The 14,078-nt window shown below is 32.8% G+C and overlaps 1 protein-coding gene across 4 annotated transcripts in view; it reads right to left on the bottom strand.

The window, feature by feature from the left end:
- Window positions 1-10,145, bottom strand: part of LOC136269792 (uncharacterized) — an 88,115-nt gene extending 77,970 nt beyond the window's left edge. The window contains exons 1-5 of one of the 4 annotated variants that reach the window (XM_066064988.1): window positions 9,879-10,145; window positions 6,631-6,798; window positions 6,333-6,445; window positions 6,213-6,231; window positions 2,320-5,704 (exon numbers count right to left, since the gene is read on the bottom strand). In XM_066064988.1, the coding sequence (XP_065921060.1) occupies window positions 2,911-5,163 (2,253 nt within the window). In that variant the 5' untranslated portion in view covers window positions 5,164-5,704; window positions 6,213-6,231; window positions 6,333-6,445; window positions 6,631-6,798; window positions 9,879-10,145 and the 3' untranslated portion in view covers window positions 2,320-2,910. Of the gene's footprint in view, window positions 1-2,319; window positions 5,705-6,212; window positions 6,232-6,332; window positions 6,446-6,630; window positions 6,799-9,878 lie in introns of those variants that run through there. The other 3 variants (XM_066064989.1, XM_066064990.1, XM_066064991.1) reach the window with 3 other exon arrangements.
- Window positions 10,146-14,078: the final 3,933 nt, after the last annotated feature.

The raw sequence follows: 14,078 nt of genomic DNA, 5'->3' as shown, positions 1-14,078 counted from the left end.
TAATTTTTTCGAAAAGCTACAATAAAGGATTTGTAAATCAGTTTTTTAAACTACGAAAAAAATTGCAGTTTTTATTTCTTCTTAAAATTGAGATAAGTACTATTTTTTTTACATGTACTACCACACGGTAATTTAAAAATCTAAAACACAACAACCATGCATTATCTCTGAATTCATAGGTCTAATATTGGTGCGAGATATTTACCGATGGGAGAAAGATCAGCTGAGTTTCTGATGAGAGACATTAAGTTATTGATGAAAAATTCTTTTAAATCATGAATATGACTGGTTTTGTCCGTTATAAAGTATAAAAAAAAAGGAAACTTATGTCTCATAACATTAAAAAAGTTACATGATTATATATTCCAACTAAGCTGGAAAACATGAACATTAAGATTTAATTGGTTCTTCAATCGATAAGATTGTATATATTATTTGATCTATTGGTCACCCAAAATGTATAGTCTATATAGATTTTGCTAACAATGCATCGTTCAAAATTAAAATTCAGTTTAATTAACTAAAGAGTCAATGAACGAGAAGACAAATTCAGACTTGTTTTTATTTTCTATGTATGTACAAAATTTAGAGATGAACAGCAGTCATACCGCAAATAGACTCGAAGCCAATGAAACATCTAATTAATATGTGAGACACTGTGTATAACCCGTCCAGATTTTAACCTCGGCTTGCGCATTAAGTTCGGTATTTTTTAGGTGATAGATTGTTAAAATAGAATTTACAACTTTCAAAAATGGCACATTGCGTTTGGGAACTTTACTTTCAATTCAACCTTCAACCTCTTCTATTGATCAATGAGTTCGTCCACCAACTGAATCGTCTACGGCGTTGTGCATTCAGTTACGTAACTCATTCCACAAATCACTACCACTATTGAACCCGAGCAAGAATATTCTGATCAATAAAGCTATATTTGTTTATTTTCTTTCTAGAATTTGCTTTATACATAGAGGCCTGAAACGATTTAATGCGTGTTTTTATAATATATATTTGATATAATGCATGAAAAGTTTTTGCACTATTTTCTTACGAGTAGACTCAATTTATGTGTTCTACGCGTGCCTTCGAGTTTGAGACTTCGGCTGACAGTAAACTAATAGACGGGGTCACGTGACCCCGCCTAAAAATGAAAATATCTTATGGAAAGATATTAAGAATATTGAGTCACTGTCTGATATTGATTTTGAGCTTTTGCAGGAAACAAACAGTTTTAACTTGAAAAAGTTAGAAAGGAAAATATACAAGGTCATTAAAAGATCACAGGCTAATTGGGTAGAAGAAGGAGATGCATCTACTTCTACCTTGAAGGCGACATATTGGAAAGTAAGATTTATAATGTGTTGAAAGACATGAAAAATAAAAAATCTCCAGGAAGCGATGGTTTTACTGTTGAATGTTTTAAAACATTTTTTCTTGGAGGATTTTAAACATTACATTGTTTCTGCTGTTAACCATATTTTTGTTAAGAAAAGAGCTCCCTATATCACAAAGGCTAGGAATTACAGACAATGTATGCAAAATTGGCGTCCAGTTACCTTGTTGAATGTACTATACTATTTGATATCAGGATGTCTAAGTTGTAGAATCAAATCTGTTTTAAATTATCTGATATCAGAACCTCAGTCTGGTTTTACAAAAGGCCATTACATTGGAGAAAAAATACCTTTACCATTATCACTTTATTTCGTTGTTGACTTTGAATAGATAGCAGCGATGTCACCAATGACCGTGGCCATGACACCTGACTTTGGTGTGGCAGTCCACCGGACTATGGCGTGACCCTCGGTCTTTGGGTTTTACGAATATATTTGGTTTATGGTCAAATATTTTGTTTTATTTACAGAGAGAGAGAGAGAGAGAGAGAGAGAGAGAGAGAGAGAGAGAGAGAGAGAGAGACGTACATGTACTGATTGTAATTATTTTGCGTTTTTCTCTTACATAATTATTGAAAGTTAATTTTTACCCTTAATGATGTAATTTTGAAATTTAATCATAAATTTACAGAGAGGTAGTTTGTTAATGAAAAAAAAATCATATCATTAATGGTCAGGATTTTGACCACTAATGCAAGTTTATTTCATTAGGGGATACTGTAATCAAAGTACTGAGAGTACTGAAAGACGGGGTCTTCAAAGTTTGAATTTGTAATTGTCCTGGGTGTCCTCGAATATGCTTCCAAAATTTATGAGTTTAAATAATTTGTTACAATCTAGGCCTAACAAAAAAAATTGTGTGTTTAGGGTAACACTGATGAGAAAATTACGTTAGGTAGGTAGGGATTTTTTTTTATTTTATTATTTTTTTTTTATGCGCGAGAACACATATACAAATATAAAATCATAAGAATGTTTGTGTCATATAATCCCAATTTTTTTGGATTTTAAAAACAGCAGACAACAAAATTAACATTGTTCTATATTGTTGTAATTTTTCATTTCTCTCATTTTCAGCAATGTCAAAAGATCTCTATATCACAGAAACAGTGAACTATTTTCCAAAAGAGTTATTGATATAAATGATGGTATTATTCCAAAGTTCTTATGAAGATGACATGGCAGATACAAACATTACAAATCAAAAGTTCTATAATAATATGTGACATTCAGAATTTAAATCCTTCTTCTTCTTTTTTTAAAAAATCCTTCCTTGAAATTTAGACAGTGTCATAAATTCACAATATCAAATCCTTGATATTTTTATATATATGAAAACATGTGTTAACATATAAAAACATTCAATTTCAACATATCTCTGTTTTTTATTAAAAATACATGTACTTCAATATCTTGAATCATTTGAAATAAAAATTAACATTTATATGAAATTTGTCCCAATTGTTCTTTCTACAAAATATTATCTATCGCTTGCAAAAATAAGCTAATAATGTTTTTATTTTTTTGATTCTTTGCCATAGGGTCGTAAGGTAGTGACTTGTCGTCCCATGTCCTTGCAAGTTTTACATAGTGGTAGGACTGTTTTAAATTCTTTTTTTAGCTCCATGTTTGTCTCTGCTTCAGTGGCGCCACAGTAATAACAGATGTCTCTACTGCCAGTTGAAGAACTATAGTATGCAATCTCCATTGGGCTTCCGCAGTTGATGTTCATTTTTGTTACAAGTTTACCATGCAAGGAGTGTTGTGGTGGTGTCAATGGACTTCCACATGTGAAATCATAACTAGACAAAAGAAGAGCAAGTTGTACTTTTTGTCGCTCTGTTAATTTACTTTTGCCATATATTAATCTAGGTTTGTCGCACTCGATACACATCGTTGTATATCTAGCATTTTGTGCTGTAAAAACACTTGTTTCACCCTGTAAAAGTTGGTCCTCTGGTACTAAATTCGTAATTACGTCTGTTCTTTTATCTTTCTTTTGATCCTTTTTCCTGGTAGCTGGTCCTGCTTCTTCTGGTTTTTTAATCAGTGTAGGTCTGTCATCCTCTGTTGTCTCCACCACTCCATATGTACTTTCAAAGCTTTTGTAGTGATTACCATTGACATCAAGAACTGGATCAGGTAGCCAATTACGATTCGCCTGTGATGGGGAACAACACTCAATGTCATCACACTTTCTAATCTGGAAACTGTAGTGTCTCAGTCTACAGTGAACATCCACCCACTCGTTATATTCCTTAACTTTACTTGTGTGACTTTTTACAAGCTTTGTCTTGTCCATGTTGGGAAACATGACATCAATGTGCCTTGACAAATAGTCAATTTCATTTTCCTGCATTGGGCACATGATCTGGAAAGGTTGATCCTTTAACGCTAGCTTTCTGAATCGATTCTCCATTGTTCTTCGTACGGGCTCTATAGAAGCTTCCCATTCTTCTCCAATTTCCTGATGTTTGGATCTGATGCTCTCCATTGATGTGCATTTAGAAAGTGTTTTTTCCAGTTCTGTTGACCCTTTCTCTCTTGACAAAGCACAGTTCTGAAGCCCTATATTCAATATAGACATGACCCTTTCTGCAGGATTTGTCCAGGATTGACCAGGAGCACACCTGGCTGCTACATACAAATCCAAGTCCAGTTCCTTAAACAGGCAGATAGCTGATACTTTAACATGTTCAAAGTTGGTTCGATGATCTGTTCCACCATCACTGAATTTAAGAACAACCTTTGGTTTGTCCTGTAGTATCTGAATTTGTTTAAGTAGGGTTGTAGCATGTCTCATTGGGTTTGATGACTGAAACACTGAATCATTGACTACCACAGTGACCTTTCCTCTGTAAAAAGGTTTATCAATGCTTTCTGGCACATCGCATTGCATATATACAGAAGGTGTTAAGCTGCCTTTGTGGTGCAAATCATGGTCAGTAGCAGCAAGTGTAGTACTACTTAATGCTACTGATTTCTTCCCACGTACCCCAGTTGACATAGGAACATCAGGTTCTCCTATTTGTACTTTGGCTTTGTCATCATAAAAAAATAGCACACAGTCCTTTCCAAGCTCCACTGCTAATGATCTTTCATATTTAAATAAAGCATTGCAGTAATGGTCGTCAGGGTGAGAAATACGTAATTGACGTCTTTGAATTTTATATTGAACTGGAATTTTTGATGTGAAGGTCATGGCAGCATGAGAGTAAGGATTTCTTGGGCAGAACTGTAAACGTACCATTGCAGCAGATGGGATTAGTGTGTCATGAGGGCATTGTTCTTTGGTCTGATTAATTAAATCTTTAATGGACAAAATCTCTGACATGTGAGAGATGTTGTGTCTCCTATCATCTGCCGCTGTGTACTCCTCAATCATTTCTCCCAGCTTTTCAAAGAATAAATCATACTGCCCTGATGGTCTTCCTGGGTTGAGTTTTCTGAGATCAGGTAATAGTCCAGTTTCTCCCAAAAATATCATGCGAATTCTCTGCAGGGTAATTGGGTGTGCTTCATTGGATGCATCTAGTGTGAGTTCTTTATATATGGTATCTAACAGACCTGGTTCGACACATGCAACATTTCTCACCCTTGCCTTAAAATTTCTTTTCATTTCTCTAGTGTGGTATTCAGGAAATCTTGGCTTAATTTTCAGAAGGTTAGATGCAATCTGTGAGCATTTGTCACTCTCAATTCTGTTACTTTGAACTTTAATCAAACAGTATACTGTAGCAATGCTTCCACCAGGACTGTATTTGTACATGTCAACATTGACAGAAAGTTTTCAAAAAATCTAAGTCTCTGCATTGAACTTTGAAAAGGGCTTGATAAATGTTCTCTTTCATCAAAAAATACTGGCTCATTAAAATCTGCTAAGGAAACAACTTTGTCAATACGCTTGTATTCTTCACGGATTCCAATCATGTTTTTCAAAATACACCTGACACTAACATCTTCTGATACCTGACGAACTGGATGGTCTAAATTTTGATTACACTGAACTTTCTCATTCTGTTTTTTCAAGTATGTGTTATAAGATAATATACACTCTGACAAATGTTTTATGTCATGGTAAGCTTGTTCCCATGCAGGTGAACTTCTCATATAAAGCTTACAACACAAAGTCAATAAAATTTCTGAGTGTGTCTTCATCAGTGTAGCTTCAAGGGTTCCAAGTTTCTGTCATTGTAGTTCTTGAACTTGTCAAATTCTGGTGGGACTCCCAATACTTCTTTCTCCCTTCTGGCTCTGTCATTTATGGTGTCATGTTGGTTTGTTATGTACCACAAGGCATTTGTCAAGACCTAAAAAAAATTATGATTTTTTTACTTTCTTGTATCTTTGCCGTAGCATGCAACAATTGAAAAAAGGGTAACACACCGATTTTAGAATAAACAAGAGTTAATGCGAAAAGCACCATATTTCAGCATATGCCAGACATATTTTATAAAGACATATTCAACTTCAAAACATCATCTTTGGAGTCAATTTTTGTTTCTCTTAAATATCAGAAAAATATAACACAAGCACACAATACCAAGTATTCATGCTATGAATGCTATAGCGACAGAGTGAAATATAGAATGATTTATGGTGATACTACTATTTTTATAACGTGCAAGCAGACAATTCTCTATATGAAGACAGGAATAGGTTTATATTAAAGTGATATTAAAGGTGAAAGGAAATTGTGTGTACTAAAAGCTATACCACCCAGAGTCAGTGTCACATTTTTAAGCATAGAGAACTATATGCATAGATGATTAATATTATAAAGGTAATTCATACACAACTGTATATATTTGACTGTACCTGACTTGCTGGATTCTCACTAAAAATATTCAACCATTAAAGTTTAAAAAAAAAAAAACTCTTTATCATCAATTTTTTTGTATATAAAACTTATATAGTTATCTATACATGCATCTTTACCTGAGCAAAGTATTTTCCTTCAACATCTGCATTCAGAAATAGTAAATTTCTCTTCTCCATCCACATGATAACATCATTAAATAACTCATCTTTGCTCGACAAACCATCAGGAACTATAATTAATTTATTTATTTGTTTCAATCTGTACCATCTTTTAAATTTAGAAATTCCTGTAGCTGGCACACAATGATACATGTCACATGATGTAATGTACAATAAACAACGTTTTCGAATTTGATGGTTAAATTTTGATTTACATGCATTAAACACTTAATAGGAGTTTGTTTTATGCACATACCTGGAACGTTTTTTGCTAGGGACTCGAGGTTTGGTTGTCGCACCAGCACTACTAGACATCAATATTTGAAATGCATTTGGGGGGTTTACACCAATCGCCTGGTCCTGTATTTCCTCTTCTGGTTCTTCAATACATTCAAGTTTGACGTATTTTGTGTCGGGGAATGTTCTAAAAACAACACCCATAGATGCCTGATACAAATCAGATAAAATTTCATCATCGAGGGCTGACCAAGGGCCATTTTCTGTCGAGCTTAACGATATGTTTAGTAAGGAGTTTAGACATTTAAACTTTGCCTCAAACATTTCGAAAGTTTCTTTATGTCTCACAGCGCTGATGATGCGTGTCCCTTCTCTGTGTTTACATTTCTTGCACCAAATGTTAACTACTGAGCATCCTGCCATGCTGATCCGTCATTAATACGCTTGTAAGTTGATCGTAATCACTGTTATTGTATACGTTTACTAAGCGTTTTGAAGACGTCGTTAAGAACAAGAATTAATATTCTGATAAAAACGGATTTTTTATAGAAAAAATTGAAAATCACAATCGGATAAAAACGGACACCTATAAAAATGGTAGGATCGGGGCATTTTCGTAGGTTAGGTTGGGTTACCCGAAACACACAATATTTTTTGTTAGGCCCTATGTTAATTCGGCTTTTTTGCAATTGTCTGATACTTTATCTAAATTTTACTCTATTCCGGCCTTCATAATTGTAGAAAATTGACACAACGGTATATTATGTAAAATAAGACCCCAAAGAAAATTTTTAAAAAATACTACTAACCGGGAATATCAAACAACTATATCAAAGTAGATAATTTTAATCATTAGATTTATTCAATTTTGTGATCCAAGGGAAAATCTACAAGTCGGACGGTATCTGTAATAAAAGTTTTATAAAAACCCCGAAAACTCTAAAACTGCTGAGTTAACAAACAAAGTGAACATTTGTATACCGATAACAAACACAGGCACCTGACGTTAGAAATATTTTTTTACAATAAGATTCCAAGAACTTTGACAATAAAAAGATGTGTCACGGTCGCCATTTTGATTTTTAAGACCGACTTATCTGACACGATTTTCTTCATTTGCGATTCATGCAACATTAATAGGTAAAAATAAATCCGTTCGCAACTTGCTCCTTTTTTGTGTAAAATTGTGCATCACCTACACGAATTACGATACAACCGTTCCTTTCATTAAAAATCATACTCCGAAAATTAGAGACATAAATAACAGAGATTGTCAACTCCGCCATTAGCGTGAAATGTTACGGGACCAACCTTATTTTGAGAACTACAAGTGCAACAGCAATCTTGTATAAGTCATTACATTTGAACCTGATAGTAAACATGAACATGAACCTGTAAATATTTTAAGCATGTTTTATTTATGAAATATTTACAAAACTCTCTATTTAGTTTTTAAATTACTTTTTTAAAATGTATTGACTTTTCACAAAGTAATGGTAATGCATTACTTTACTCATGTAATGGTAATGTAATGCATTACTTCAAGAAATTAAGTAATGGTAATTTAAATGCCCTAATTCATGAAGTAATGGTAATGTAATGCATTATTTTACAATGTAATTCACCCCAAGCCTGATTCCAACTAAGGCGGAAAATACGAACATTAACATTTAACTTGGTTCTTCAATCGATAAGAGTGTATATATTATATGATGTATAAGTCTTCCAAAATGTATAATCTATTATAGACTTTGCTTACAATACATTGTTTAAAATTTAAATTCAGTTTAATCAACTAAAGAGCTAACGAACGAGAAGGCAAATTCAGACTTGTTTTTATTTTTCTTTGTGCAAAATTCCTTTAGAGACGAACAGCAGTCATGCCACAAGTAGACTGGAAGCAAATGAAACACCTATTTAATTTGTAAAACATCTGTGTATAAACCGTCCCGATTTTAACTTCGGCTTGCGCATGAAGTTTGGTAGTATTAAGGTGAAAGATTTTCAAAATAAAATTCACAACTTTTCAAAAATGGCAAATTGCGTTTGGGAACTTTAATTTCGATTCCACCATCAACCTCTTCTATTGATTAATGAGCTCGTACACCAACTGAATCGTCAACGGCGCTGTGCATTCAGTTACGTTACTCATTTCACATTTGAACCCGAGCAAGAATATTTTGATCAATAAAACTATTTGTTTATTTTCTAAATAGAATTTTGTTTATACACAGAGGACTTAAAAAGATTTAATGCGTGTTTTTATAATACATATTTACTAAAATGCATGAAAACTTTCTGCACTATTTTTTTACGCGTAGACTCAATTCATGTGTTCTACGCGTGCCTTCCGGTTTGAGACTTCGGCTGACAGTAAACCAATAGACGGGGTCATGTCACCGCGTCTAAAAATCAGTCATTATGAACAGTTGTACCAGTGTGTTTATTTCATTATATATTGTCCAATCAAAATGCAAAAAGAGGGAAATTTTATGAAAATCACATTATAACTATAATTTAAATGAAAACTTGTAGCTTGTTACTTGTTCACTTAAAGAAAACTGAAGTTAAACGCGCAATAAGGAATGTGTAAAGTCACCTTTATCGGTTAACGCATACAACTTAAGGATGACTTAAATTAGGTTCGACATTTAGAACATAAACGCTTTTGCTTAAAGGCTTCTAAACTAATTAAAAAACATTCATTCTAGCTATTGTAAGATAAATTTCGGGAAAATTAATAGTTAGATATTGTTTTACAACGTCAGCTTATGCTCATAAACCACTTAAACACCTAACCGAACCTCAAAAAGAAAAAAGAAAATTGGATCGTTTAAAGATAAAATGGCATATTTTGATCAGTTAGATTTTGATCTCCTAAAATCTCCACAACGAATTTGAACTACATGTACATGTCAATAGATATTTTGTCAGTGCAGTTTTCAGCAAAAAAAAAAACAACAACAAAACCCACGGTTCAATTTTTTTACCAAAACTCAGTCCATTACTTGTAATAATGTAAGAGATATTCCATGAAATTTTATGGATCGTTAAAGTACATTATCATATTTAAAATATTATTTCATTGTTCAAAAACGGATTTATGCTCTTACATAAGTTAAACTGATTTTATATTTTTTAATGTAAGAGAAGACTTTGTTTTGGGAGCTAATACAGAATTGTAAATATTAAATGTATAATACCAATATCCGATAAAAAAAATACCAGATATGCCAATAAATGGGTTATAATTTGAATTTGACTTACCTTTGAGCGCAGTCACTTTAAACAGATGGGCCTTAAGATTGACTTCACTAAAATTCTTTTAAAGCCTATAAAAGGTTTACGCATGCGCGGATATTTTATGTAATTTTTTAGTGAACAATATCGAAACTAGCTCGTCCTTGCGAAATCAAAAATAGTAATTTCCTCGGGTTTAAAAAGTAGTCGCAGTTGCACTATATTTAACCACTGTTCTTAATACTCACACTGGTTTCTAATAACACAAAGTTACCATATTATGCAAATGTGGTAGTGAGCAATACCGAAACTAGTTTTTTTTATTGGAAATCTCCAGAGTTTCAGAAGCTATGCTTTGTATAATATGAAAGGGATCAATGATGAATTGCGTCGCAATTTGAATAAGAGGCCCAATGGGCCACATCGCTCACCTAAGCAACACTGGCGTTATATGGTCGTTCAAAGGATATTGTGCAATGTGGCCCCTCGGTAGATTAACCAAAAATGAATATCCGAATTTTACACTTATTTTAGCATATACTTAATCTTTGACATATTAACCTTTATGGAATACCATTTTTACCGAAAATAAGATTATATGCAATATAAAAAACTAAATTTTCAGTTGGTGTTCACGGATAACTTTCAGTTCCCTTTAATTTAGCTCCCCCATCACTTTATAAACAGATTTGAATACATGTACATGAGAGCATACAGGTACATTTTCTCCCTCCACTACTTACTAGTTATTGTATTTCATTTTCAAAAATCCTATACTGTGGAATCATTTTATTTCGTGGAGCCAATTTTCGTGGATTGTGGGTGATATGCTTATTCGTGGGGATGTAATTTCATGGATGCGTCAGTTTTCAGTTTAAGTAGGTAAACTTAATCTTTTATAATTAGTTTTCGTTGAAGATGTAAATTGTGGGCGAGGGCTACCTCACAGTATGTGAAAGAAGAATCAAAGTACTGAAAGTACTGAAAAGCGCTAACATAGCTTGGTTCTAAGAAAATTTACTGTGTGCAAGCGTAGGCGGAAATGAGCCTTATTGAAATTTTGGTTTATGTTTAATGAATATCAATTTAAAGTATCGAAGGCCAGATTTCTTTAAATATATGTTACTTTCTTAAGATGATGTGAATTAAAGCTGAACACGACTTGTATATGGATACTTGCCTGAAAAAAGATATGTTAAAATCACAAATTATACCTTTTGAACAGTAATTTATCACAGTTTTTGACATTTTCTTGCAAAGAATCGATTTTATTTTTCTATATTTTAGCTTCTGAATACGCACTTTATTTTTTCATCACTGCGTAGCATCCCGTGCTGATGTACGTAAGCCCCGCAAACCATTCGTATCTACTCGGCCATTTCCTTCACCCAGATAACTGGTTCCCTATACCTCTTACCAGTTTAAATGATGTATATTTCTGCTCATAGAGGGCAGTTATTCCTTGCACCGGAAATAGAAGTCTAACGACAATAAAGCGCTGAGCTATGCTTAGCGCTTTAAAAATGTACTTCAATGCACCAGAAAAAATGCGCTCAAATCCTCAAATTAAAAACATTGAAAAATTTAATTGACCTTCTCCATTATAAACGATTGTCATTTACTAGGCATGAATTCATTTCGTATTAGGTTTCATATCCTTACTCACTTGATTGAAGAATAAACTTAACTGAAAAATGTTGTCACATATGGAAAAGAGCTATAATTCGAATCAATGTATTGGCAGGCATGTCGCTCTATTGTACCTAGGCCCACCCATTATTTTCATCTTTATTAAAAAACAACAAATGTCTACAAACAAAAATGATTTTCCGTTGCAATAATTTTTTAAGAACAGCAATAATGCTTTTATTTTCATAATAATAAAATAAATGTGTCAGGACTATGGAAACTCTTTAAAAGGCGTCGTTTTCATATACTTGTGTTGGAAAAACTATCAAAAAGAAGATGGGGGAATAAGATGGTACAACTGCCCATTTGCTTTAGTCGTAAAATACAACTTCAAATTTAACATTTTTTTTCAATTAAATATATTTGATTTATTATGATACAAGTTTACAAAAGGGTAATTTCTAACTATATTCAGTTTGAAATTTTCAAAAAATGATAAAAAATAAAAATAAATCCTAAAGTTTTGGTGGTATCGAACCTACAACCTAAAAACCTATGTTCTATAAAGTCACCAAATGTCTGGTGCTCTGTCTGGTGTTGTTTAAATGCTTAATGAGACGTTGGCCACGAATTTACGGACTTGTATTATTTTTCTAAAACGTAAAATTGTTGGGCTACAAAATGACATTTTTAAAGTATAGTGGGTCATCTCTCCACATTTTTGTTGATTAAAATGGTGTAAATTCCATTAAACCGCATTTAGACTATACCAAAACTATGAAGCTCAGACCCACTCTATAAAAGAAAAGGCATTGAAGTTATAAAAATGACATTATTTGGAGGTTTTGAGACACATACGCCAGTTTGAATCAACCTAGCTATTACAAGTATTTAAAATACTTAAGTGTTACAAACCGATGTTACGTTAAATATACATTGTTTTTAATTATTTTTAAAACAATTATTAGATTTATTGATGTTTTAATTTTGCAGTATCTAATCATTCCTTATATAGGCATTTTGCACGCCTTATTCACCAATCTTCTTTGTGTAGATACAATGCAATTCATCGTTGAAGGTGCACCAGAAATTAGTTACAGCATATCATCCTTTTGGCATGACATATCTATTGATCAATCAAAATTTCAGCGTCAATCGTAGAACTATAAGCAAGATACATAACTTGGTTTTTCCTGTTCAGAATGAACAAAAGCATGGCCTCAGTTCTGTAAGCAAAGCTCTGTATTTTGCTTATAATTCGAAACTTGACACAGCTGAATATGGTTAGTAAAGAGAAAATTGTAAACAATTAAAACAAAAGAAACATGCACTAAATTAAAAACAAAGAAAGGGCACAATTGATTTTTCCTAATATATTTATACCTATATATTTCTATCAGCAAAAACAATCTCCGTTTAGACTGAAAATGCAGAGCATCTTAACAAAACACATTTTATTATAATCAAATTATAACGTAGAGATTGTACCGAATTACCAATAGAATGTATAGTATTTATAATATAATATCTGGTAAGTGCATCAGATTTGGCTCATTTTGCACAGGTGAACAATTAACTGTCTGATTTACCTAAGTCTATATTCGATACGTAAAAATTCCAAAATACAGGCAATATTTCTATAAAGCATAAACGAAATTCAAAACAACGAAAAAACACGGTCACGAGTGAAAATGTCAACGCATTGAAAAATTTAAGCTCAATTCACTTCACGAAATCGGCACAAATATATTAAGCATGTTTCAAGTATTTCTTCGTACGTCAACTGTTGCACAACAGGCAAACTTATCTTTGTCAGTTGGACCCGTTTGTCATGCGTCAACATTCAAACATGGCTGCTTTATACAAAGAACTTTCGTTTGCGATATGGAATACCGAACCCGAAGTTATAAACTGATTGACCGCGGTTATCTCTTTATTTTTATTTTCGTAAATTACTCAAATTTGAAACAGAATTCGCGGATAATATTTGCAATTTATATTTTCCTCTACATTAGGATTATTTATGCAAAATTACGTTGAATTTGACTCAGTAGTTCTTGAGAAGAAGATTTTTTAAAATGCACCCCCCTTTTTCTACAGTTTCGAGGTTTTCTCCGTTTTTAGCTTTAGCCCAGGTGAGCTAAAAAAAAACCCCAATCAGATCAGGAATGTTGTTTCTTATCTAGATCGTGACGAAAATGCGGTTAATGTTTTCACTTACACGGTAGTAGTTTGCAAATTTGTTATCGAGCAATACCGAAACTAGTTTTTTTTATTGGAAATCTCCAGAGTTTCAGAAGCTATGCTTAGGTGAAATGAATCATTGTGCAATTCGTCAATCTTTAATGACGGTGAAAACACGTTTTTGTTTCTCATAATTATGCATTAAATAACATTTCTGAATTTGAGTGCGTTAAAAAGGGTAAATGTTTATTATAATTGATTTTCCTGCAAGTGAAGTAATGCCTAGATTTGAATGTCAATCTTTTCTAACATGGACAACTAATTTTAGAGTAGTAAACAAAAAACCCAAAACTTTAACTGCTTCATTGTTTCAATCAAATATAGTTTTCCCTATATTTTGGTTTAAGGGAGAGC

Source organism: Magallana gigas, chromosome 7, assembly GCF_963853765.1.
Source record: "Magallana gigas chromosome 7, xbMagGiga1.1, whole genome shotgun sequence".
Classification (NCBI taxonomy): domain Eukaryota; kingdom Metazoa; phylum Mollusca; class Bivalvia; order Ostreida; family Ostreidae; genus Magallana; species Magallana gigas.
Note: the sequence above shows the minus strand (reverse complement) of the source record. Positions and strands in the feature narration are given on the sequence as shown.